This window comes from Parasteatoda tepidariorum, chromosome 3, assembly GCF_043381705.1.
Source record: "Parasteatoda tepidariorum isolate YZ-2023 chromosome 3, CAS_Ptep_4.0, whole genome shotgun sequence".
Classification (NCBI taxonomy): Eukaryota; Metazoa; Arthropoda; class Arachnida; order Araneae; family Theridiidae; genus Parasteatoda; species Parasteatoda tepidariorum.
The window spans coordinates 94415336-94438271 of record NC_092206.1 but is presented as its reverse complement, the minus strand read 5'-3'; the positions used below and the strand labels follow the sequence as shown (position 1 = coordinate 94438271).

Here is a 22936-nt window from a genome sequence, read left to right as displayed (position 1 = left end):
ATTTAAATCATGATTGCATTATTATAGCGATTTTTCACTTACGGTCTCTTTTCTTTATGGTGCTTCTGTGTACGTCACCGCTTCAGGAAAGCATTTCCGACCCCACATTGCCATATGATTTCGAATCGTCAGGATGCCCCCTACCCCTCTTAGAAGTTCTGAAACGCTTAACTGAGACACCCTGTATATATACTAAAATAAGAATAAAACAAAATCACAAATGGAAAGTACATTGAATTTTTAAAGAAAATCATCATATCCATTTTATACAACATTCTGGCGTGAAATGCAAAATATTTTCTAAGTCATTACTTTTAAATCTGTAAATTTTAATAAGAAAAAAGAAATAAAGTGTAATTTGCAAAGTTTTGATGATGTATTTTTAAAAATGATGTATTTTTAAAAATGCATTATGCAATAGACATGATGTATTTTTAAAAATGCATTTAATTTTTAAAAATACATCATGTCTATTTTATATTACATTCTGACATAAATTATGAAGTATGTTATCAGTGTTCTTTTTTATTCTGTCAGCTTTAGTGAGACTTTTTTTTTTTTTAAATGGCAATTTGTTAAAATAGAAAGTACACTTTATTTTGAAAAAGACATCAGCATGTTCTTTTTTATAACATTCTGGCACGAGTCATAAAATATATATTTACAAAGTCATTTTTCATTTATAAATTGTTTTAAAGAAACATTAATAAAATAAAGTAAAATAAAATAAAATTGCAAAGATACAAATTTACGAAGTTTTTAAAAATACAGAGGGTGATTCCATGGTAAAGGGATAGTATAAAATTATAACTTTGCAGTTTCCTTAAGAATATTAATGAAATTATTATGCATTCAGATTTGATACCAAGATATTTCAGAAATAGGTACACAACAATTTTTTTCTAAAATATATGAATTGATTTCGTGCATGACGTGCGAGGCCAATACCATGGAAGAGCCTATTATATCTGTCAACTTCTGATTTGTTATTATTGTATATTTAAAATATAGAAACACCTTTTGAATTTTAATTTTTAGTTGTTATAGATATACAGGGTCTTTATAATTAAAGTTCCACTTTGAAATGGCTATAAAAATAAAAATAAAACTACCTGACCAAATGTCATCAAACATGGTAAATGTCTATAAGAGGTCAAGGGATTTTAGTTCCCGCAAAAAAACAAAAAAAAGTTCAAAAATTCACCACCAGCGGAGAATGGCACTGTATGCAATAGTGTTAAACAAATGTGAAATATGCAAATTTGTTTTACACGTCTTTTACCGTAAATTTGCCGTAAACCTTGCGGTGTCATTGGACCTCGGCGTTACAGTACGGAACTTTTGTAAAGCCCTCCGTTCATTGCTATCGCATTCATAGTAACATTTCACGAGCAAAGCACGGTCTTGCATGGTAACAGACATTGTCGACTCAGAACACTGACAGCTCAGACAAGGCGCCTCACTTTTATAACTGCAAAGTCACATGACATGTAAAACAAATTTGCATATTTCACATTTGTTTAACACTATTGCATACAGCGCCATTCTCCACTAGTGGTGAATTTTTGAATTTTTTTGATTTTTTTTTTTTTTTTTTTTTTTTGCGGGAACTAAAATCCCATGACCTTTTATAGACATTTACCAAGTTTGATGAAATTTGGTCGGGTAGTTTTATTTTTATAGCCATTCCAAAATGGAACTTTAATTATAAAGACCCTGTATACATCGATATTTGGTTAAATGTTTAGTTACTTAATCAAAATATTTAAAAGTTGCATAAATGTTATTTATTTATTCAGAATACTGATAGTACCCTTTACCCTGCGATAATTAAAATATCAATGCAAGTTAATTTCAGAGAAAATAGGGGCATAATCTCAAATTAATTATAGAATTAATAAGTGTAAAAAAATTATCAGAAAATTTACTGAAATATTCTGGTTATAAATATCGTTTTAGCTCTAAAGAGTTGTTTACATAATAATTATTTTAAAATTAGTGTCCTTTAAATAATATACTTTTTGTATTAACACTTCTTAACTTGTTTCTCTGCAATTCTTCACTCAAATCCTTTCCATAGTGGTAGAGTCTAATTTTTAAATATTCCAAAATTATTGATTTCATTAGCAAATTTCTGTGGTTATCTAAGGCTGAATAATCGAAAATATGATCATTTAGAGAGTTGAAAACGGATCTAGAGTTTTCTTTTACCTCAAACAAACAACTATTAAATAAAGAATTCAAACAATTTAATTTTTCTTTTTTTTTAAAAATTTGCCAGTACTTTGATTAATCCTAAACATATTTTCTGCAATTTTGCATAATTTTGTTACATCAACAGAGGGAGAAACTAAGCCACCTCTGTTTTTTTCGTTTCATTAACAAGCTGTCTGTCTCAGTTGTTGTGAGAGACATATTGCAATCAACACATAAAAAGGTCACAAAACAATTATTTTTCATATTAATATTTAAAATGTTAGTTGAATTTAAATTCAAGTAATTTGAATTAACTGATGTCATAACATCATGATGTCAGAGCAGTCGCTTATAAGCTGCAGTGAACTGTCTTGATGTGGGATTATTGTTAAACCCACCCATAGACCTAACGGCACTAAAGAACATCTCAAGATGGTCTTGGGACAATTTATACGTCATTAGAAATTTTAAAACAGGAGTTGGGGAAGCTAAATATATATTGTAAATATTTTGAAGGCTTTTAAAACAAACCAAAATGCCTAAAAATCCAGTTTTTCTATTTGAATGAATGAGCAAAGGGCCATTTGCTGCCGTTCGAAGTTCTCGGATGTATCTAATAGCAAAGTTAATGAACTCAAAAATTTTATTATGGTTAGCAATTGTTAAGGGGGCTTTAAAACCTTTACTTAAAAAATTTCGACTGTTCAAAATGTCAAAAATTGTATTCATAATGCGTATAAAGTTTACCGTTGCCTTGCATTTCTTAAACTGATCCAGTTTCAAATCATCTACCACAAATTCAAGGGCATCAGCAACGCTGTTACTCAAAGTTTGCACAGCTAATTTGACTTTCATTTTCTCTCTATGCCATTCGATGCGCCTTGTTTTTAATTTATTGGCTACAAGTAAGCCTTCACTTTTTTGTAATTTATGTAATTCAACGATGAACTTCCATTGAATAAGACCATCTTGAGGATGCCACATAGAACCTTTTGATGCTAAGGCATTTCTCACTAACTTTATCATATGGCATGCATCCAAGAGAATGTTAACATCTTGTCCTGTTGTAGGATGCTTAAAATGAGATATCACTTCATCTCTAGTAGCATCAATATTTGCACCCAGATAGTTAGAGCTGGCAATATTTGAGTTAGTACCATCAAAAGTCAGTGAAATTACCCTAACACCAGTATCAGCTACAAAAGATAGGCATTCATTAACTAAATTAGCTTTTTCAGAAGCTTACAGACCATTGATAAAAAAATAACCAATGGGAATTTTCCAACTCCCATTGACGCAATTTAACATAAATGTTAAGGCTTCTTTTGCCACTGGTATTTCATCATCATCCAGTTGGAGTCCGAAATCTACATACCCGCAAAATTTTGATCCATCCCATTCAACATGTCTTCGGATGGCCATTTCATCAGTACTTAAAGCACACAAAACTACAGAATCAGTCTTTGAAGCATCCTCTGCTTTTGCTTTAAGTGAGGCTAAAGCTTCTTGTGTGAATCTCCTGGGTTTGTTCTTAAAGAACTATACCATTTTCTAATGGTTACAGGATGTGGTAAGCAGGTGTCAAAAGTTTTTCTGACAAATTCATAAGCTTTTGCTGAATAGAAACTTAATGTCAGCGCAAATTTTCTCAATTCAGAGCTGTATTTTTGCGTTGAGGTTTCTTTTCTAGAGATTATTTCAGCGGCAGCCAGGTAGAGAGAGCTGCAATTAAATAATTTATTTTTAAGAATATTTGGTGAGGGAACCTTATTACGTTAAGAAATATTGTGAATGCATAAAGTTTAAGAAAATTACATACTCATTGAGTCTAATTTTTAATTGTATTTTTAATTAACTTCTCAAACAATGGATTAATACTAAAACAAATTTTTATGAGTTTAAAACTGATTAAAGCTTTGGTTTAAATAGAAATATACAGAACATCAACAATATTTGCTTTCAAGATTAGTAGAATTTTCAATAAGACTGTTAATTTAAAAGAAAAAATACTTTAATTCACATAAAAATAAAATAATTAAATTTATCTAATTTTATAAATTGAGCAACTATTTTTGTGTGTTGATTATTAGTAAAAATAAAAAATTTTAAATTAATTTGATAGATAGTTAAAACTAATTTTTAAAAAGTGAAAAAAAATATGCAATGAATAAATTGTAAATCTCATTTGAAATATTTACTTTTAAAACACGACTAGCTGAATCTGTAATAAGAGCTTTTTTTTCTACACTTTCTAAAATTTCTTCAAGAGAAGCTATTCTTTTTTCTAAGTTTTTATTCCTTCGACTGATGTCTCATTTTTCTGTTTAATTTGTTTCTTGGCTATTTGTAAAACTTTCTTTGCTATTATGGGAGAAGTCATATCTGCATCGGAGAAATCTCCAAGGTACATTTTCTCTGAGAAGGTCCTATAATAGAAATATACAATTAGGACATATACAACGTGTATTTATCTTCGCAAATTGCAGGTTAAATTTTAGCTTCTTAAAGAAGTTCATTTTAATATTTATTTACCAGCTCTATTAATAGATTGGACATCGTCTTCCAGTTTCCTCCGTTTGCAAGTTGATTTCTTTTTTTGCATATGTTTAGGGAAATTGAAAATGGTGGGTACAGCATCTCTTTTTAGCCAAGTGCCTCCAAATCTTTGTCTATCAAAAGAATCCGCAGTAAAATGCTTGGAGCATAACACACTATTATTGGATGCTGTGAATTCCTCTCTGTGGACATTTACTTCCCATACTCTTCGTCTAATCTCATCTTTAGGAAATCTACGTATAAACAGTTAGTTATTAATACTGGGTGGTTTTAAAATTATTATTGGACAAATGAAATAATAAAGCAACATGCTGAAAAATAAGTAACAATTTTCTTAAAATTAAATTAAAGTTAAAACTATTAGCTGAAATGATTTGAAAAAATTTCATAATACACTGCACATTCAGTATCTGTTTCTTAAAATGCAGAATATGTGTGAATAAAAAATTAGCAATTTTATTTTTGAGTTAAATAATTATGTAAATTGTTATTAAAAAAATTTATTTAAAAGAACATCTGTGTCTCCTATTAGTATAAAGAAGAATTATTAATTCAGATTCAGATCGATGGGTCAGCTTGTCCATGAAGTAAAGGCGGACGGTACGCAATGCTAACCCCATTGTCACTATTATGACTGTTGATCATTAAATTGTAGAAGCTTAACCTTCATGACTTTCAGGCACTCAACGGGCTATTGTGAGAATGCTTTGCTTTAATAGTTAATACTTTACTTATCTTTTTTTTTTTTTCAATTTTTATTATAAAAATACTTAGTTAAATTTTTAAAACATGTTTCCCTAACATTTATACATACCTTACAATGAAAGCCTTTTATAACTAAATTTAATCAATGGATAATTTTTCTTATTTAAATAACGTACTATAATAAAAAAATTTAACAGGACAACTAAAACGGCAATTTTCAATTTATATATATATATATATATTGGTATACAATTAATCTTTTCCTTAACTTTTTTATAGTTTTAGTGTTATTCATAATTTTTCTGATAAAAACAGAATATTTTGTTTTATTTTTAAATAAACAATTTTTGCACAATTTGGATTCTAGTTTACCTGCCATGCGATAATAATTTATTTCAACCAATGCATACAATTAAAATTTTAGTGAGTTCACATAACATGATGAAAATATTTAAATTAAAATAGCAAATTTTTGTCTTGGTATTTGTCCCTTTATTTCATTTAAAAAGAAGTATTACGAAATTCCATATAAGAACATACTGTCTACCAGTTGTTTGAAACATTGATAGTTCTCAACAGCTACTTATAATTTTATATTAAAAAAATTAATTGATATTAAAAATAAAATAATTATTCCCTTTTTATTTCTCGAAATCAAAATAAAATTCATACAATAATAATAATAAATAGCCACATCTCTTATAATCCTATAACAATTATTTAATAATAGGGCCTATTATTAATAATAGAACCTATAATAACCTAGTTAATATTTTCCTGAATAATAAATGTACAGTAATAAATATAAAGCTTCCTAAGTAAATATGAATATCCAAACAATTTTTCCTATATAATAAAATAATAAGAAATATATTCTTCGGCTTATAAATTTTATTTAATAACGGAATTTCTAAAAGATAATTTTAGTTTTGATCCAAAAAATTATTTTTTGCATGAAATGTATTAAATATATAATTAAATCATTTAATATATATAATTAAATTCGCTTGAAATTATTACAAAAAATTATTTTAATGCATCAATAAAAGTTACAGAGCGAAAATTAAAGCGATCTGTTTGCAAACATTGGCGTGAAAAAAATGCGCCATATCCGATGCACGTGCTTCATCAGAAAAGGAGTAAAAATATCAGAATATTTATATCAATATGAAATTTAATTGCAATGAAAATGCCTATCAATGTTAACTACATTATATTCTATTAATTTAAATAAAAATATAAAAAAATAATTGCTATTTTGATAGATAACTTGACGTGCTAACATATAAATTGCAAATAAATGTTTATAAGTGAATATAAAAGTATAAAAATCTTACTTGTGAAATGTAAAAGGTCCTCCTTTAATGAATTTTTCGTTACATCCGAATGCACAGCAAGTATACCACCATTTTTTTTAAATTTTATAGTAGAAAACACAGCTCATCAATCCACCTCCATAGAAAACAGACGGTAGTGGACTCGGAAACCTAGCTGGTAGCGGCGTCTTCATTGAAAAATCTGGGCAAAATTACTCCATCTGTCTCCGTAATCCTGATTTCACTTCAGTCTTTCGAAGTGAATTAAACGCAATTGAACAGGGCATCGATGCTATAATCAACGAGAGTGACTTTGGAGATCTTCGGATCCTGTCGGACAGTCGCAGCTCCCTTCAACACCTACAAAACTGGACTAAAGTTGGAGACAAAACAAGCATCTCCATCCTTCTTAAACTTCAACTTATTTCAAAGCACCACGACGTTCATCTTCAGTGGATACCATCCCACGTTGACATCTTTGGAAATGACAAGCGGATCACTTTTTGCCAAGGAGGGCTGTAGTCATTTAACATCTTCGTCCTCAGCCCTTACCTTTTCAGAGTATCAGTCCAAAATCAAAAGCCATCTATCAAAAAAGTGGAGGATCCCCCCCTCTCATCATTGGTATGCGGCCAAGGAACCGGGCTCTTCACTTGTTCATATAGGTGATAGAGCATCTCAAACAGCTATATCCAGACTGGCAAGTGGACACACGAATAGTCTCTCGTACTTTGAAGGAAGAAAGACTTATGCAGTCTGCTCCAAATGTGAAGCCCAGCAGGCCTCAGTTGAACATATCCTCGACTGCTTGGGCCTTTCCAAGGAGGACTTATATGCTTCTCCACTTCTTGTAATCGACTTTTTGAGGGTCAACAACCTACTGGATCTTGTCTGACTTCGTCAGACAATTAGGGGATAAGAAACAACAGCAAGAATGGGGTGAAGGTTTACTGGAGGGAAAATCGTCCAGGAATCACGTGACGATGTTCTTTGCAACGAGGGACGGGGGACTGGTTCTCTCTACCTAAATTACTCCTCTAAGGTTGGGACTGAAAATGAATGCATTCCTATAAAATGTGTCATATTTCACTCCTTTATGCTTATCACTTTTAACTATACTGTAATAAATGTCAAACAGATCATTTATCTTATACTCCCCCCTCCCTGACAAGCCTCGCTTTGTCTCTTTTCCTCAAGCTTGCTCTACAACTAGCTAACTTGGCCACCTGCTGAATTTTTGGAATTTTCTTATCTGTTCAAACCACATTCTTTACAAATCACCCCTTGACAATCAAGAAGGGGAACAATTTAACTCATTCTACAGCTGCTCTCTTCATATTCTTACATTATCTATTTGAGACAAGATTTTTATTTCAAAAGCAGTGAAAGTGGCAAATTCTCCAAAGAGAAAAGCGTTTTCGATAGAGGACAAAGTTAAAATTGTAAAGCGGATTGCAGATGGAACCAATCAATCGGCACTGTATAAGGAATTTTCCTTGTCAAAATCTACAGTTTAAAACATTTGGAAAAATCAAAACGCAATTCTTGCGGCATACGACAAAAACATGGTTTCATCGAAAAAACTGCGTGGAGCTGAAAGAGAAAACGTAGAAGATGCTTTGTTAAGATGGTTCGAAATCTTGTTCAAAATATAAAAATCTTATTCTTTGCACATTGTAGATAAGAAAATGGATGAACTCTATTTAAAATCAAATTATGTTCAATCAAAAATCACAAATTTTTTTTCATAAAAAGTGAAAATAAAACTAATACTTAGCGACATAATTACTTTTTCCATCAATTTTTGCTTTATTATCTGTTAATTAGTTAATAATTTTTTAAATAACTTATGTAAAATTGCAAAGCCAATTTTCAATCATTGAACTCTCTTATGCAAAAAATTTGGATATAGTGAACCATCGGTTATAGTGAACACATTACTGAGTCCACAGACGGTTCACTATAGCGGGGTTCAACTGTATATATATACTTAGTTCTTAGTAATTGTTTTCGTAGTCATTAGTAAGCAGTCTGCAAATTAATAAAAAAATTATTGTTGGTTTTCTTCTTAGAAAGAAATTGGATGGAGACACAAATCAAGAAAACTGCTTGTATTTTCCACTGACAATTCATTCCACTATGCAGGAGATGGAAAAGTAATATATATGTTTTTAATTTGTGCCTATTTTACTATTCTTATATTTTTACGCATTTCTACATAATTTTAAACTGAAAAATATTCGGTAGAACTCCGATAAAAATTAATGTTACATGTGATGTTTGTTAAGGCTATTTTTCCAAGGATCTGTAGTCGCATGAAATGATGCTTTTTTGAGAATGATATGGTATTTTCATAAGAGACGTAAATTTGGGACAGTTACCTCTGACTGTTAGGTCAATTTTAGCTTATCTTTAGCCAGTGCTCTCTATGTTTTTTCTGAAAATGGCCGCAAAACGTCCTCAAATATGGATGAAAGCCACAGTTTTGAGAAAATTAAAAACGTTTGTTGTCTAATTTTATAATATTTAAAAATTTACACCGATGCTGCATTATCTGAGATTATAAAAACTTGCAAAAAAATAAATAAAAATGAGGAATTCATTTTACTAATTTTCACCTAGATGGAAAAATATGGCCAAATTGGCGATTTTTTAAAAAAAAGTTTAATAACCTTTAAAATACTCGTATTTTAGTTATTTATCTATTCTAAAGCCCAGATAATTCTTGACTGCAAGATGGCATTAAAATTATAGCTTTACTTCAAGTGTAAGAAATCCAAACTGTGCTCTTGGTGAAAGAGCTTCAAAAAACCTCGTTAAGTGCCTTTTTTTTCTTTTTCTTTTGGCAATGTTTGCCAAATGAGTACCAATTTTTATTTTAACCTGAATTTATAAATTAAGAAACTGAAAGTTAAGACTTTTGTCTGTATTATCTTTGATTGAGCCAACTTCTGTTACTAGCTTGGCGGAGTAGTAGCTCCAAATGATGAACAGTGCCACTTGGATAAACGAGGTTATTACACTATGAGCTCTGAGCTGGACTATCCTTCCTTAGGCCAGATCAACAGACAAATTCGTGATCACAAAATCAATATGATTTTTGCAGTCACTAGTGACCAGGTCGAGCTTTACGAGACTCTCAGCAAACAACTTACTGGCTCTAGCACAGGTAGGCTGGATAAGGATTCAGCAAATATTGTAGACCTCGTCAGAAAACAATACGATGTGAGTATTAATCACTTTCCATGCCTTTAAATTTTATGACTTGAATCCTACAGGTTTTCTAGTAAGGGACTGGTTGATTTTAAAATTAAAAATCTCGGCTGATAGAGGAGTACGAAAGCTGTGAAAATTTTACTCAGAAATTTTGGGTATTGAGTTAAAAAAGTTATCAATAGATGGCGCTGTATATTTCATGAATTTCTTGAAAAGATTACAAATGTAGTAAGATGCAATCTTATCAGTGATATTTCAGCACCAGAAATACTTGTGGTGTTCCATAGAATGCATGATCACTCCTAATAATAGATGGTTTGTAGCGCTCAAGTAATAGATGGTTTGTAGCGCTTTCTGTTGGAAACTTTTGCAACTAAATTCCAAAATTTCGAAGTGAAAATTTAACAGCTTTCGTAATAGACATACGGTTTGTTTAATTCCTCTATCATCCACCTCTTCGGGTTTTTTTAATTTTGAAACCAGTCACTCCTCCGATGGACACCCTATGTACTATGTAAATGTAAATATAAGTATTATGTATTATTTCCATAACTATAAATGTGTATTTTTAAACTCAGAAAATCACTTCAGCAGTTGAAATAGCTGACGACGTTGGTGACAACAACATTCGAATATCTTATTATTCCAGCTGCCTAGGGTAAGTAGTTTCTATCACAAAATGCATCTGTATTTATTTATAGAATAAAATGAATGAAAATATATGTTATGAGAGGAATGAGTCATATCTATTAAAACTAATTTTTCTCAATTTTTTTTTAAATTCATTTTTTAGTGAGAAAATGGAAAAAACGAGTATCTGTAAAGGATTGAAAGTTGGGACAAATGTGAGTTATTTTTTATTTATTATCGTGTGCACTAAAAGGTAGGTACTTTATTTACGTCACATTAGAGCTGCACAATGGGCTATTGATGACGGTCTGCGAAGCATCCCTGAGGATGATCCGAAGTACCAACTTAATGCATAACAAAAATAAAAGTGAGAAAAAGAATTCTAAGAAAAATATTATCAAACAGCAGCGTTCGCCATAGTAACGTATGCGCACTGTTTACTACTATTACTCTTGGTTATTGTAGTTGAAAAGTGTGATGACGCCCAAACCAAGACCCGTTTTGCCAATGGGTAGAAATAAATATAAATATTCATCACTACTTGAACACCTTACATAATTAGTTAACGAAGTAAAATCTAATTAATTAACCCCCCTTCCTATAAAAAGACTAATATCGCTCGTTTCTTGTACATATATTTAAGTTGTTTTTAATATTCTACAATGAATTACTATTATATCCATATCAATATCGTAATTTTAATAAACGATATGTAAGAATCAAGAAATAAAACTAAATTTTTAAGAAAAAATAGTTAATTCATGCAATATAATTCATTATTAAATCCTACCAGAAGGAGTTAAAAAAGATCACAATTTTTTATAGATAACTTTTGAAGTGAATCTGGAATTTTCCTTCTGTCCAGAAGATCCAAAAGATTGGAATCGGACATTTCACATATTCCCGGTTGGACTTCAGGATTATTTGACAGTCAATTTGGAAATGTTGTGCGAATGTGACTGTGAAAAGCCTTGGAATGAGGTATGGCCCCTTTTTTCTATTTAAAAACCAACTATGCATTCTTATTGCACATTCTAGGTGAAAAAATATGTAAATTATATCACTGAAACAAAAAATATCATACCTGCTGAATAAATTTTCATGAACATTACCTTTGGCTCAACACAAGAGCAATCAATATCAGTGTTTATGACTGTTTTTCGAAAGCTCCGGCGTAATATAAAAGGATGCTTTTTGCGATTAATATGCTGTTTTTATAACCGCTGTGAGTTAGCTACTGTTTCTCAATACTGTTAGGTCAAGTTTAGAATATCTGAAGCCTACACTTATTTTGAAAATGGGGCAAAACGTCAATGGGGAGAAAAGCCACAGTTTTGTGAAAATGAAAAGCGTTTGTAGTCTAATTCGGTAATATTTAAAAACTTACTCCAATGCTGCATTACATGGGCTCATAAAAATTTGCAAAAACTGAGACTAAGGCAGTGGTTTTGTAACTTGCATCTAGGTGGGAAAATGCTACCAAATTGACGATTTTTGAAAACGTTTAATAACTTTTAAAACATTTAAGTTGTTTGTCTGTTCGAAAGCCCGGATAATTCTTTAATTCGCTAGATTATTTACATAGTTTAAAATCATCGCATTTGCTTCAAATGTAAAGCACTTAAACTGTGGCTTTGTTATTTTCCTTGCTGCCAGAGCTTCGACAAGCAAAGCTAACGAAAAGTGAAAGCCAAATGGCGCTAAATGATCTAAAAACAGGAAAAAATAAAATGGTCTGTTTTTCAAACCTTCTGGTTAACCCATATTGACCCATCGTGACCTATACGTCACGCGAATTTCGAGAATTCTACGAGAATTCATCTAATCTGACACAAGACTGCTTGCTTATCCATCAAGCAAATATTTTTCATTCTTTTCAAAAATCAAGCAGTAGCTAACAGAAGAAAATATTCATTTGGCTAACAAATAACCACGTTTTTAATAAGAGCTTGTTTTGCATCACGACACATAAAAAACTCAAGCTTTAATGGATTCGTTACAGTATTAGCGATGTAACAATTGAGGGGATTCTTTAAACTATGCAAACACTTAATATTTTTAAAAAAATATTGTTTGGACTTTTTAAATATTTATTTTAATTATATGTGGTGGTAATCGAAATCTACTAATCATCTATATTAAGCAAAGATAAATAAATAAAGCTTACGTATACGTTTTGTTACTAATTTAAAAATACAAAGAATGGATAAGAAGATGAGTACCACTTTTTTTACCAACACTCAAAACTTCATTACTTAAACATAGAGTCAGATCAATGGTCTCCAATAAAATTGATGCACACTTTTGATTACATTTGCTTCTGGAAGTTGCTAAACACTCGACGCTGCAGTTCTTTGCAAATGGAAACAACTTCGTCAATAATCGCTTGATTAAATTCTTGGAACTCCATGTTTCGCAACGTGCATACTGGGAGTCAACATGCATACTTCAAACTTCTTCACCTATAGCAATATGGTATTCCAAATTTCATTCATGTAAAACACTGATGTATGGCAAAGTTTACAGCAACTCACAGGAAATTGTTTTCATGAAATCAAACTAGTATCCTATGCATAAAATTTTTTGTTATTTTTGTATTAACTTATAGAATAACTATACGAACTAGGAGGCGTATTGTGTTTATAAATTATCTATTAAATTTATACTACATGAATTGGAAATAAAACTCATGCCTCCAATTTCTGCTTTGATTTAGGAGAAGTTCAGCCCGAAATGTAGCGATGGCAACGGAACCTTCGAATGTGGTGTTTGTAATTGCAACAAAGGTAGATATGGCAAGGAATGTGAATGTGATGCAACAGATGTTGATCCCTTCTCAGCTGTGAAATCATGCTACAAGTAAATTAAACATACTCTTCTGACTAAAAACTGTGATTTGATACATGGAATATTATGCAAAATGTTCTGTAATGACTGTCCTTAATGTATAGGTTAATTTTGTTTAAAGTAGTGAATTTAAAATCCTGTGACAAAAAAGCACAGACCTGAAACGCCAACGGTATGGTCTCAAAGCAATGGTAATTGTTTGAGCGTGGTTTAAAGAAACAACTTGAAATTGCACCTATAGATGGCGCAAGAAACAAAAACTAAGAATATCGTCAAAGACAGGAAAACAATGGACAGTGCTTTGAGAGAGAAAAAAAAACTTTGTTGCACCTATAGTTTGTCTAAAGTAAGAACACCCCTAGCCAATCGTCTGGACCTGTGGTGGTGACCATGGTAACGAGGTATAACTATTTCAAGTAGTGGTGTGGGATCATTGTTTAGGACAGGTTTTGACTCGGTTCGGCGATAGAAAGATAATCTTTTTCTTCGGTCTGCTGTGTTAGCCAAAGAGTGAAGAGAAGCTACCCTGCCTGAAATCCGCTGTTCTTGTTTCCATAACAGCAGACAGACTCAGGCTTTGTGGCGGAGGGAGTTCTTACCGTAGACAAACGTTATCATAATCATACAAAAGTATAGAATTTATCTGGCTGTGTGCCATGCGCAAACTCTTTCCCGACTTTACTATACATACAGCTCCATCTATCAATAAAATTTTTAGTTTTTTTAACCACATCTAAAGCAAAATTCCCGTTTTATCAGTATTATCATTCAGTGTTCCTTCAATTTTATCAGTGTTTTCCAATGTTCCAAAATGTCGTTTATTGAGATACATTTTCAGTCTCTGGGAGAAGAAAATCTTAAACGAACTTGAGTTAAGGGCATCAAGAGGATGAGGAGTCACAGGAATGTGTTTATAGGCCAAAAACACATTTATTCGACATTACTGTGTGACAAACGCTTTGCCGTTCTTGTCCTTTGGTCTCGTATGTATGATCCTTTCTTCGTAGTACAAATTTAATTCTTTGTTCAAAATCTGATAAACGGTTGTGTGATACAAATTCAACCGTTCAACCGTCAATATGGAGAAAAGTCATATAGTTTTGGGGAAATGAAAAGCGTTAACAGTCTAATTTTTTAATATTTAAAAACTTACTCTAATGCTGTCTTATCAGGGCTTATAAAAATTTGCTAAAAACGGGAATAAGGCATTGATTTTGATAAATTTTATATAGGTTGAAAAATTTCGCCAAATTGGCGATTTTTAAAAACGCTTAATTTCTTTAAATTTTTAAAAGATTTTAGTTATTTGCCTGATCGAAAGCCAAGATAATCTTCAAGATAATCATCAAGATGCTGTAAACGAGCCGTGATGGCTCAGGTGACAGAGCGCTCGCTTTCCAATGAGGTGAACCGGGTTCGAATCGCAGTGGACACGAATTCCGCATCCGGCTTGCACCGACCACTGTGCTGACGTGAAATATCCTCAGTGGTATTTCATGGGTTAGAGTCCCCTTGTCGTCAAGCTAACCGTGGGAGGTTCTTGTGGTCTTCCTCTCTATGTAAGGCAAATGCGGGTTAGTTCCACCAAAACGTCCTCCACGAAGGCAAATTTCCCCATATACTTGATCCAGGAGTTCCCCAGTCTTCTGGATTGAGTTCAAAATTACGGCGATACGTCATTGAACATCAGTAGTCGTAAATCCAAAAATTGGGTCTGCTGTTCAACGACAGTTATAAAAAGTTATAAAAGATGGTGCAAACGGTTTTAAATTGTAACTTTTCTTCAAGTGTAGGCCACTTAAACTGTGGCCTTTTTATTTTTCTCGGCAAAAGAGCTTTGAAAAAACCTTGTTAATCTGCCAAGTTTCTTTTTGTATTAAACTTGTAGGAGAGACACCCGTACGAGTTAAAGGGATCCAGTTTGCCGCATGGATCGTTACGTCACCTGTGTCACAACTTAATTTACACATCTTTTAGATTAAGTTTCCTTTTAAAAGAAGTTAAGTAGATTATTTTCAAAAGAAAAAAACTTTTGTTTTAATATCTGATTTTTAAAAATATTACATTGCAGTATTAGCTTAATTTTTCATCGTTGTACACATGTTTCGCATTCGCTTTACTTAACAAAACGTGTGTTTCTGTGTAGTACATTTAATCCAAATGAGGGCATACTTGGTGCCACGTATGAATAAAAGAAAAATGATGCACATAAAATACATATGTCCATTTATGTACTCTTGTTTGCGCTTTATTCAAGTTGGTTTGTTTTATTCAATTTAGTCATGATTTTATTATTTTAATTCATACATCTGTTTTGATTTTTCTTGTTAGTGGAGATGACACAGTGCCCTGTTCGGGTCAAGGATCCTGTCGCTGTGGTAGATGTTATTGTCACCCTCGCCCGGTATACATTTCTACTATATAATTTTCACAAAGTAAAAATAAAATGCGTAATATGTAACAATAAAAATCTTTTATGTGTAGATAGCAAAATTTGTAATATTGTTATTAACATAATCTCTAACAATGTAAAATGTATATTTGATAGAAATATCAAACACACTAAGTGTAATTACGTAAAATGCACAATCTATAACAAAAAGATAAGAGAATGTTGCAACAATGTAAAACACGCAACCCGTAACACTGCCAAATACAGAATCTGTAAATATACAAAAGGCTTAAACTTTAGCAATGTAAAGTTCAAGTTTAAAAAAAAACGGACCACAGCGAGAAATTTGGGACAGATGTAGACATTTCATTTCGGTTTTAAGTTTTATAAGTTTACTTATAATAAAAATGGCACATTCTCGGATATTTACAGTTAAAAATTATTTGGTAAGAAAGCGGTTCATTTCGTAGAAGTTAGCAGATCCACATTATAAAATGTTGCTTCTTAAAGCTTTAAAATTATTTTATAGTCGCTAGAAGACTCCGCTTTGCTGCTCGCTCCACTCACCGACCCACGTCAATTGCTTCGCATTCGTAGTTATTTTTTTTCCTTAACCACTTGCGCTGGAAAGACGTGCCACGCATGTCATATTATTTTCGTCACAGAATCGCCGACGACGGGGTATTTACGTCATCATGGAATTGTTACAGAAACAAAAACAACATGAGTGGCACGTCAAGTGGAATTGTTGTCAGAGTACAGATCATCAGTGCTCTGCATAGCGTACAGTTATAAATATTTAACCCACATTCTAAAATGGAAAGCAAAAGTGACGTTAACGACATCATTTCGACAAATAGAAAAAGAAAACAGGATGGTAGTGATAGTGACTTTGATGAAATAATTTTTCAACTTCGAAAATGACGAAGAATTTTTTCTGATGACGAGGAAAAGTACATAAATGAAAATTGTGAAATTTATCTTATTCCTAAGGAATGGGTGTGGAAACACGCATCGCACAGTGCGCACTGCAGTCTGAGGCATCGCACACTGCGACGCCTCCCAGCCAGTTATACTGGACCGTTATGGTACACGCGTCAGTGATTTTTTTTTTTTTTTTTTTTTTTTTTTTTTTTTTNTTGCCAGCGCAAGTGCTTAAAGAGCGATATTTTCCACAAAAGCAACTAACATTTTTCAAATAAAGTTTTTAATTATCATAATTTTATGTGAGAACATTTTCTTAATATGCCAATGGTAATAAAGTGAACATTTACCTGGATTCGAGAAACAATTAACTGTACTTGAAAAACAAATATTTAAACTCAGGATTGCTGATTGTGTGACTCTATACGAGGATAAATAAATAAGAAGTATTTTCACTCGTTAACGAGACTTCCTGACATTCTAACAATTAAAATTAGAAATCATTTTTATCTGTGTTTAATTCAAAGTCTTAAATTTTTATTATTGTATATCATTCCAAATTATAAGATTTATATGTATCCCTTAAAAATTAATCTCCCTTCTCTTTTTGCACAATCGCTTTCTTCTATTCTTTTTTTTTTTTTTACTTTTGACATTAACTTTAGCGTGAGCTTTTAAAATAATGATTTCGATGGATAATCACTATTTAAAGCAAAAAAGTGAGAAAAAAAGTTATTCCGATGTTAATTTTTTAAAAATTTCTTTGTTAATCCTAAGCATTTTTCTACACATTACTAATTTCAAATTTCCAAGTATTATAGTTTATGCACTACAAAATAACGAAGTATAACAACAATATAACAAGGAAATTGAAAAAAAAAAATTTTCTTCGTAATTTCTATACATTTTTCTACACACTTTCCAGATATCAAATTTCCCAACGTTACAGTTTCATTACAATGCAACGAAATATAACACAGCAATGTAACAAGCAAATTAAAAATATACTTTTTATTCCTATATGTTTTTCTACACACCTTCCCGATTTCTAATTTCTAACCGTTATAGTTTTTGCACAACAAAGCAACGAAATTTCACGAAAAAAAAATTTTCTGCCCGTCAAATTTCAATTCTTCATTAGTCCTCCTAAAGTTCGTTAAGTGGACCTAATGGTATTATTTACTGCAAGTTTAACAACTTATAATTTTTGACTAATTATAGAATGTTAAATTTTTTTAAATTCTTTGTATTTCTTGTAAATTTTTTTTACACAGAGTTGGAATTTAAGGTTAGCTTAGCAAAACAAGATGTAACGAAAAGTAAAGCACCCAAAGCAGCAACGGGGTCGTTTACAACGTCTTAAAATACGAAGAAAAATAAGTCATAAAATGCGACGTCCATTTATTTGTAATGGAGGTACAAAATGCGAACTCTGTTTATTTGTAAAGGTGAAAAATGTAAATCAATTACAAAAATTTTAATTACATTTAATTTAAAAAAATTTTATATTAAAAATTTAATTAATACAAAAATTTTATTTTAATTTAAATTTTGTTTCACTTCACGATTGACACAGGATTACCATCTCAAGAATTAAGACAGTAAATCATGGATAAAGAACACTGTTGGTTTATTGCTCCTATTTCAATCTACATGTAAGACTTTAATATATCAGTGGAAAAAAATGTGTTTAGATTCTGACCACTGACCAATTATTGCTGTGATCAATCAGTGCAAATGCGGGAAATAAAAATCATCTAAAACCAGCTTATTTAAGAATGAAGCTTAAAAGTGGTTCTTCGCTAAATAGGAATACATTATGATTTTTCTTTAATTAGCTTTTCATTATATTTTCTATAGAATCCGGAAGAAAAGCTTTATGGAGATTATTGTGAATGCAACAATTTCAATTGTGACAAAAGAAACGGTAAAGTATGCAACGGTAAGTTTATGTTTTTTATAGATTTATTACACACCAGCCAACCATTCCCCGGATTTCAGGGCTCTATCTTTACTATCGGTCGTGGTAGGAATGTCATGCCCCGATCAGATGACGTGAACAGTGACTGAGCCCCCGTCTTATAGTACCTTATAGTTCTTCAAGCTTCCTCACCATAATCAATGAGAGAACTTTTGGCACCGACATATATAACGTACTTTTTACTGAGTATACACGGCTGCTATTTAAAGATAAAGTAAACATAAAATAAAATATTAGTATAGATAAAGTATACTTTTTGCTAGACTAAAGTAAAAAGCAGCGGGAGTAAAGCACAAATTAAATACAGAAATGGAAGTACTATAGTTTTGGTTTTATAACGCGAAGAATTTTCAAGTATCTAAACGCAATATGACAGTAAAAATGCAAAGAGATAAACTAGTAAAAAGTTGTTTAACCTATAGGACAAGTTTGAACAATATAAGAAAGAAAAGAAATTGGTGTGACGAAATTTAGCGGAAGCCCCCAGGGTGCTAAAAATTAAATTAGAATAAATTTCCAAGCAATGGAAAAGGAAGGATCGTCAACTAATTCCTAATTTTTCAAAATAGGAATGTATATGCTACTGTGTACTAGTTAAGTGCCACTGCTTGGTATACATTTGCCCGGTATACCCTACATAGATGTTTTTTAAGATTCAGTGCCACTGCCCGGTATACATTTAACCGGTACTCCGAACACTGATGTTTCTCCTAATCTATCCGCAGAAAATATTAAAATATCGAATAAATATGATAACGTCAGCGAATAAATTAACACCAAATCGGATATAACAAATATTTCGGACATTCACCAAAGCGACTATGTAAATATTGACATTTACCCGGGAAAGTCGACATTCTCTTGATTTTCGTCATACACGGTAACATATACAGTGTATATAGCATAAATACAGTATGTTATTAGTATCGTTGTCTAAGAAATGACTAATTATAGAAAACAATTGATACCAAAATTATTTTTTGAATCATTAGGGAGCTAAAATATATGGTTTGCTTTTTTTAGGTCCTGATCATGGCGTTTGTGACTGTGGCTCCTGTAAATGTAAGAAGGGGTGGACAGGACATGATTGCAGTTGCAAAGATGGGACAGATAGCTGTAAAGGCCTAAACGGAGTAAGTATTAGATTGGAACCTAAATGCGTCATAAAGACGTTCCCAATCTAAGGCCTTTCCTCAATCAATCATAATGACGTAATTCGAATCCTGCGATTCTGTCGAATTATTTCATTTTAAGTAGTATTTTGAATAGTTGAAAAAGGCACGATTTTAATAATTACTTCTTTCTTTGACAAACCTATTATTTAATAATACATGGCATTTATTTTTTTAAAGCAGCGGAGAGCTAAAACAATTAGAATTAATACCAAGTAGTTAAGAGTTGCTTAATAAAGTTTCACAATTTCGATCTTTTAAACCTTATATCTTACTTTTAACTTTATATCTTACTTTGAAACCTAATATACCTTTAAGCCTTACACCTTACTTATAATGAACACATAATTCTCTTAAATATAAATAACAAATATAATAGTCCGTTTGTTTTGGCTGACGCCATAATTGAATTACTCTAATGAGCAATTGCGGTTTGGAATTTATCCTCAGTGATGATCCCATGCGCGCAATATATTACCACAATTTAAACGGGATATGAGGTGTCTGTCATAATCACCCGGTCTCCTCCTTACACTTCCGAATTGCCTAACCGTCTATGGACTTTTTCATCTCTGAAATCATGGAATAGCAAGATTTTGAAACAAAAAACATACAGTGCCACTCCTTCAATTCCAAGCTACATCCCAATGGGATCAGATTATATCATATCTTTTGCAGGTGGAAAAAAGTACTTGTTGCGTGTCGGCTTTTTTTTTCTGAAACAGATACACAAGACAGAATTTATTTTCGATTTCAGACTTGATTTATTTTCGATTTCCAACTGTAAATTAAAGATAAAATATTCTCTTTCTAATAACAAGATGTATTGAAAAGCATTTCGACACTCAGAGTTTATCCTACTTTCATTTATATTATTACATTCATTAATTTTTTTCCAGTAGTAGAAGTGATTACGAATTTCAAATAATTTAGATTAGAAAAACTGTTTGCTTAAAAAATGTCGTGTAATGACCTTCAGAATTTAAAAAAAACATCAATGTAAGAAATACCGGACGAATGTGTGATGGGTAATGGCCCTTTATCTTAAAACATCAATGTAGGGAACATCGGGAAAGAGCATACCAAGAAATGTCCCTCACACTTAAAAACATCAATAATAGGAATAGGGTGCATTTCCTAACTTTCTAAATTTTCAAAAGAGAGACAAAAATCTACTCCCCATATGGAGGCATCTTGGAATTAAAGGAACTAACGTTAGGGGCTTTTTTTCCATGGATATTTGGAACAATTAAAACGATTAGCGACAAATCTAATCAGACACTCTGGGGCGGGAGTTCTGCCGGTTCTAGATGAAAACTAGATCCAAAACGTTGACTACGTAGTTGAAAACAAACTTTTAAAAATTCAGTTACTAAGCAGCCTTTAATTGCTATCGAATTAAACGCTTTATTAGTTCTTTTTTTTTTTAATTAGGAAGTTTGTAGTGGACATGGAGTATGTGATTGTGGAACTTGCATTTGCAACAGCACAGAACAGGACTATTTTGGAACATTTTGTGATGATTGCTCAGTGAGTATGTTTCACATGAATATAAATCTATACAGAGTGGTCCCGAATTCGTGGTACAAACTAAGGGGAGGTACAGGACATTTGTAACAATCGTTTATTGTACAGGAAGGTATGGACACAAGTGACGTTGAGGCACAAACACAAAAAAGTGAGAGACGAAAGGAAAGACAAAGTGTTTATTGAAAGAGTCGTTGACGCGTGTAATATTTACAATAACTGTTCAAAATTGTGTCCACCAGTAGTGATGCGTGCTTGACAGCGTCAGTAGAGTGATTGGCGTGCATGTTCAAAGATGCCAGGTATTTCACTCACACGTGCAGCAGCTTCGGATAATCGAGCAACGAGATTCTCATCTGAGTCAAGTGGCGTCGCATGAACAAGATTCTTCAGATGTCCCCATAAAAAGAAATAGAGGCTCGATAAATTGGGAGATTGGAGTGGCTAAGGGACTGGTCCGCCACTCTCAATCCATCGCGCCCCACGCGTGGCATTCAGGTAAGTGTGCACATTAGTGCTGAAGTGGTCTGGCACCTTATCATGCTGAAACCACATGCGGTTACGAAAGGTGATCAGTTCATCGTGCAGAAGTTCTGGTAACACCTGTTCCAGAAAATAGGATAACATTCGCCATTAAGTCGCGTCGGTAGAAAGCATGGGTTCAAAATGTCGTTGACAATACCGGCTCACTCATTCACACAGACTCGTTGTTGATACGCATGTGAATTCCTGGCTGCTCACACATGGATATTGTGCGCATTAAAGACAGCCTCACGTGTGAGCGTTGCCTCATCTGTAAATAGCTCATGAGATATGAAGTCCGGCTGCAGGCGGAGAGGATAGTCTGCCGGATTCAAAGCTTGTACTTGCTAAAAATGGAAGGGGTTTATAGGATTTTCGTTTAACACTTTACTAACTGTCTGATGATTCACACTTACTTGATGAACAACAGCTCTTGTACTTGACTCGGGTCTATCAGCCACAACGTTTGAGAAAAGTTCTTCCAGGCTTGGATTGCATGCAGTTCTTCGACGTGTCTGGTGACGTGGAACGAACCTGTATCACGAAATTAATGATACAACCGCTGGAAAATTCTGTGATCCGGCATTCGTCCATTAGGAAACTGCGCGTGATACATTCATAGCTCAACTCTGCCGTTACCTTTTGCCGGCCGTACATGTAATGCATGTCTGCTTTTTCGACATACGTAAAGTCTCCCATCGTAGACGTTGGCACAATTGCGAATGGTGCTTTTCCCTACTGAGATGCATCATGTTGAACGGCAATTAGACATCTACTGCCCTCTACCGGCAACGCAAGAAACCGATAACTGCATTTCTCTTTTCTTCTATTTCCCCTGTTTGCGCCTCACCGCATCACTTGCACCCATACATTCCTATACAATAAATGATTATTTTAATGTTCGGTACCAAATCATAATCTATCTATCAATCTATATATATAATCTAATCAG

General features: G+C 32.5%; 1 protein-coding gene across 1 annotated transcript in view; it reads left to right on the top strand.

Annotated features, from left to right (window-relative positions):
• LOC107451743 (integrin beta-PS) overlaps positions 1 to 22936 on the top strand; it is a 51671-nt gene that overhangs the window by 16097 nt on the left and 12638 nt on the right. Inside the window, exons 8-17 of the mRNA XM_043054866.2 lie at positions 8846 to 8929; positions 9735 to 9998; positions 10568 to 10647; positions 10783 to 10834; positions 11445 to 11600; positions 13336 to 13478; positions 15798 to 15870; positions 18643 to 18724; positions 19787 to 19896; positions 21370 to 21465. Of these exons, the coding sequence (XP_042910800.1) occupies positions 8846 to 8929; positions 9735 to 9998; positions 10568 to 10647; positions 10783 to 10834; positions 11445 to 11600; positions 13336 to 13478; positions 15798 to 15870; positions 18643 to 18724; positions 19787 to 19896; positions 21370 to 21465 (1140 nt within the window). The remainder of the gene's footprint in view (positions 1 to 8845; positions 8930 to 9734; positions 9999 to 10567; positions 10648 to 10782; positions 10835 to 11444; positions 11601 to 13335; positions 13479 to 15797; positions 15871 to 18642; positions 18725 to 19786; positions 19897 to 21369; positions 21466 to 22936) is intronic.